This window comes from Nelumbo lutea, chromosome 1, assembly GCF_056320005.1.
Source record: "Nelumbo lutea isolate HS-2025 chromosome 1, American lotus-T2T, whole genome shotgun sequence".
Classification (NCBI taxonomy): domain Eukaryota; kingdom Viridiplantae; phylum Streptophyta; class Magnoliopsida; order Proteales; family Nelumbonaceae; genus Nelumbo; species Nelumbo lutea.
Genome location: NC_142684.1, coordinates 128,894,703 through 128,898,525, shown reverse-complemented (window position 1 = coordinate 128,898,525; position 3,823 = coordinate 128,894,703). Strand labels below are relative to the sequence as shown.

Here is a 3,823-nt window from a genome sequence, read left to right as displayed (position 1 = left end):
AAAAAATCTCGAATATAATTGGGACAATTGAATCCCTAACAAAAACATTAGAACTCGAAATCCACAATTTTAGTAGAAGAAGAAAAAACTCACTACAGACGTCTGAAGGGTGACCACGAAGCAGGGATTCGAATATCAGGGTTTGTCGCTTTCTATGTGAATCTTAGTATTGAACATTTACTCTTCACATGCATGACTTACCTGTGTTATTGTTTGGTTATATGGTGGACCGGTTCCATTCACACCTCAATTTTTTATTCATGGCAAAAACTTGTGGTTAGAGTCCGTCTCCACTCCAACACCAAGAGCATTCTTTTTCTCCTCACTAACAAGGAAAAGTACATACAAAAGAAACCTTTTATATATAAAATTCATCTACTTTAAGAAATAGTAAATTGTCTTTGGAAAACAGTAGATGGGAAAGAACAGGGATCGAGTAGCTTAATTTCAGGCCACGCAATCTACCTTCCAAAATTGCCGATTGTCGAAGAGATTGAAGAGAACAATTCGTTGGTAATTAATTATAAATTCAAAGAAAACTCGATTATGGAAGAAATAAATAAATATGAGTATTTGTAATACTTATATACTACTCTTCTACCTCTACACATTGTGTTCACCCAAAAAAGAATGAAAAGAAAAACCAAAACTGCTATACATAATGGCACACAGAGCTGTGTTAGAATCACTAGCAAGTTCCCCTCTTGGTTACATACACACCATTGTTTTTAGCAAATCTTTCCCACTTGTTGTAAGGAGCAGAAGTGCTTTTATTTGATGGAACCTTTCCCCACTGTTTATTACTTCTTTTTATTATGTCCACCATGTTTGTGTGCGTATGTGCATTTTTGGATAAATTGTTGAAACCTTTCCTAAAGTTTGGTAATTACAATCAACTTTTCTGAAATTTGGTATTTTAATTGTCCAAAATACCCATACAATTACTATTGAGACTGATTTTTATGGAAAAAAACAATATAAACTTCATAAACAACTAAAAAGGTGAGAGAGAATCTAAGAGAAAGAACACAATATAAACTTCATAAACATCAAAAGTAACTGCATAGGTATTTTAGACCTTTTTCATACCTTTTATAAAGGATTCTAAGAGAGAGAATCTACATGCAACTGTGCTAGAAAGTATTACCAATTTCAAGTGAGGTTTCAGCAAGATAAAAAACTTCAGGGGAGGTTTTAGTAATTCAACTTTTTTTTCAAACTAGTGGTTGCTATAAAAATTCTCCGATCCCTGCCCTCACACACACACACATAGAGTGAGATAGAGTGAGAGTGAGAGAGAGAGAGATAGAGAGATGGCCGGTGAGAGTAGCAAGATACTGATAGTTGGAGGAACTGGGTATGTTGGGAAGTACATGGTGAAGGCAAGTATTTCGATGGAACATCCAACCTATGTTTATGCACGGCCTATCTCATCTGGAACAAGCTCTTCCAAGCAAGAGCAGCACCGAGAATTCGAGTCTATGGGCGTCACCATCTTTCAAGTAATTATATATGATTCAAACCTCAGCTCCCTTTTTCTCTCCCATGGTGATTAGACCCTTAATTCATATACTCTGTATATCATCACTTGATCACAGGGAGACTTGGATGAGCATGAGAAGCTTGTGCATGTGATTCAACAAGTAGATGTGGTGATCTCTGCACTTGCAATTCCCCAATATCCCCAGCAGATCAAAATTATAAATGCCATCAAGGAAGCTGGTAACATTAAGGTAATACTGTGATCCTCTGTTTTCATCAGGAAAAGAAAAAAAAAATGCAACACTGAAATCATTGTCAGTTACAAGTTTGTCTTGATTGTGCTATATACTAATTAATTGTCCCTCAGAGGTTTGTCCCATCAGACTTTGGCAACGAATCTGAGAGAATTACAGGACTTCCACCTTTCCAAGCTATCTTCGACAGCAAGAAGAAGATCAGAAGGGCTACAGAGGCTTCTGGGATCCCATACACCTTCGTCTCTGCCAACGCCTTTGCTGCATATTTCATAGATTACTTGCTTCATCCACATGAACAAAGAGAGGACGTCACAGTCTACGGCAGCGGTGAAGCCAAGGGTACGTATAGACTTTCCACGATTAAACATCTCATCAATTGAACTAATTATTAATTAATATATGTAGAGAACAAATTAATTGCTCTTCTGCTACCATACCAGCAATAAACCTCATCTCAGCAAACTCCTGCTTTTGATTTCTTTGACTGTTCAGCGGTCCTCAACTTCGAGGAGGATGTGGCTGCCTATACAATAAAAGCTGCAGTCGATCCCAGAACACTGAATCGAATTATGATGATCAGACTGCCAGGAAATATCATAACCCAGTTGGAACTTATCTCAGCCTGGGAGAAGAAGTCTGGACGGAGTCTGAAGAAGGTTCATATCCCAGAAGAAGAACTTGTGAAGCTCTCTGAAAGTAAGAAATCCATACTGGGTTACATTTGTAGTTACACTATCACTACGTATTGTTGTATTGATGTTACCCTTAACACATTGTTTTAATTATATTCCCTTTGTTCTTTCTTCAGCCAATGCCACATCCGGATAACGTTCCACCTTCCATCCTTCACAACATCTTCGCTGTGGGAGCACAGATGAGCTTTGAACTACGGGAAGAGGATTTGGAGGCATCCAAGTTATTTCCTGATTATCAGTATACGTCAGTTGATCGTCTTCTCGACATCTGTGTCGTCAATCCACCTCCCAAACCCAAGTTGACCAGTTTTTAGTAGTTTGTGCTTTGTGGTCCGAGTTCATCTGAAAATAATAAGGTTCATGTTCAATTGTAATTCCATAATTAAGAAGAAAAGATTTCTGCTGCAGATCCATTAAATCGATCAATGCCGTAATTTTTAATTACTACAGTAATTCAGCTTCGCTATTTGCCTGAATTTTGTCAAAATGTGGTAAAACATATGTTCTTTTGCCATCTAAAAATAGTAACATGATTATCTAAACTGAATGAAAAATGTTCTAGGGCAAGGGTTCATGATTGTTTATTCCAAAATCTCTGGCACTTTTCTATACAAAAAAAAAAAGATAACAAAATAGAGCCAAGAGTCAAATAGAGTGGTTACACATGTTTTACTAAGGGCAAACATAATATTTTCATTTTTATTTTCTTTTGATTAAATTTATTCAAATGAACATTAGGGTAAAAATTGTCATTTTTCACTATTAAATAATGCAAGGTCGATTAAGTAAGGCCATGTTTGGAAGTGTTTATTTGGGTAGCGACCACACCGTTAAGCACTTATTGGTGTTTGAGAAATTAAATAAGCCTGAAATAAGTGCTTGTTTTAAAAATAAGGGCTTATTTTTTAAGCCCAAATTTCTAGCATTTTTTAAGTGCTTATACAATAAGCACTTATTCAATTTTTTCTTCCAAAATTATCCTTAGTTGAATTTTATAAAAGTACTTCCATAAAAGTGCTTTTATAAAAGCAAGTGCTTTTGTAAAAGTGTTTTTATAAAAGTAATTTCACAAAAGTGCTTTTATTTAAGGTGCCTTCATAAAAGTACTTTCCTGAAAATACATTTATAAAAGCGCTTTCATAAGTGTTTTTCATGAAATTACTTTTATAAAAGTGCTTTCAAAAAATTACTTTGATAAAAGTGTTTTTATGAAAGTAATTCATAAGGGCATATTTTGAAATTTTGAAAGAAAATGGAGGACAAAATAGTCACAAATGCTTATTTAAGTGCTTATTGGAGAAAAAGACTACCAAATTCCCACTATGATACAAGTGATTATCTTCCAAAATAGGGATTATTGCAGATAAGGGTAACTTTTGGGCCCTCATA

At 35.4% G+C, this 3,823-nt stretch overlaps 1 protein-coding gene across 1 annotated transcript; it reads left to right on the top strand.

Annotated features, from left to right (window-relative positions):
• The first annotated feature begins 1,259 nt into the window (after window positions 1-1,259).
• On the top strand, window positions 1,260-2,860 carry LOC148877504 (isoeugenol synthase 1-like). The gene is made up of 5 exons (XM_088964784.1): window positions 1,260-1,502; window positions 1,599-1,733; window positions 1,850-2,078; window positions 2,232-2,435; window positions 2,549-2,860. The coding sequence occupies exons 1-5, from the start codon at window positions 1,314-1,316 to the stop codon at window positions 2,746-2,748; spliced, it is 957 nt and encodes a 318-aa protein (XP_088820910.1). The 5' UTR covers window positions 1,260-1,313; the 3' UTR covers window positions 2,749-2,860.
• The last annotated feature ends 963 nt before the right edge of the window (window positions 2,861-3,823 follow it).

Excerpts from the sequence above, each read along its gene's own strand:
- LOC148877504 (XM_088964784.1), top strand. The coding sequence starts at position 1,314 with ATGGCCGGTGAGAGTAGCAAGATACTGATAGTTGGAGGAACTGGGTAT. Across the intron at positions 1,503-1,598 it reads TGGGCGTCACCATCTTTCAA|GGAGACTTGGATGAGCATGA; the intron begins GTAATTATATAT and ends ACTTGATCACAG. Across the intron at positions 1,734-1,849 it reads AGGAAGCTGGTAACATTAAG|AGGTTTGTCCCATCAGACTT; the intron begins GTAATACTGTGA and ends ATTGTCCCTCAG.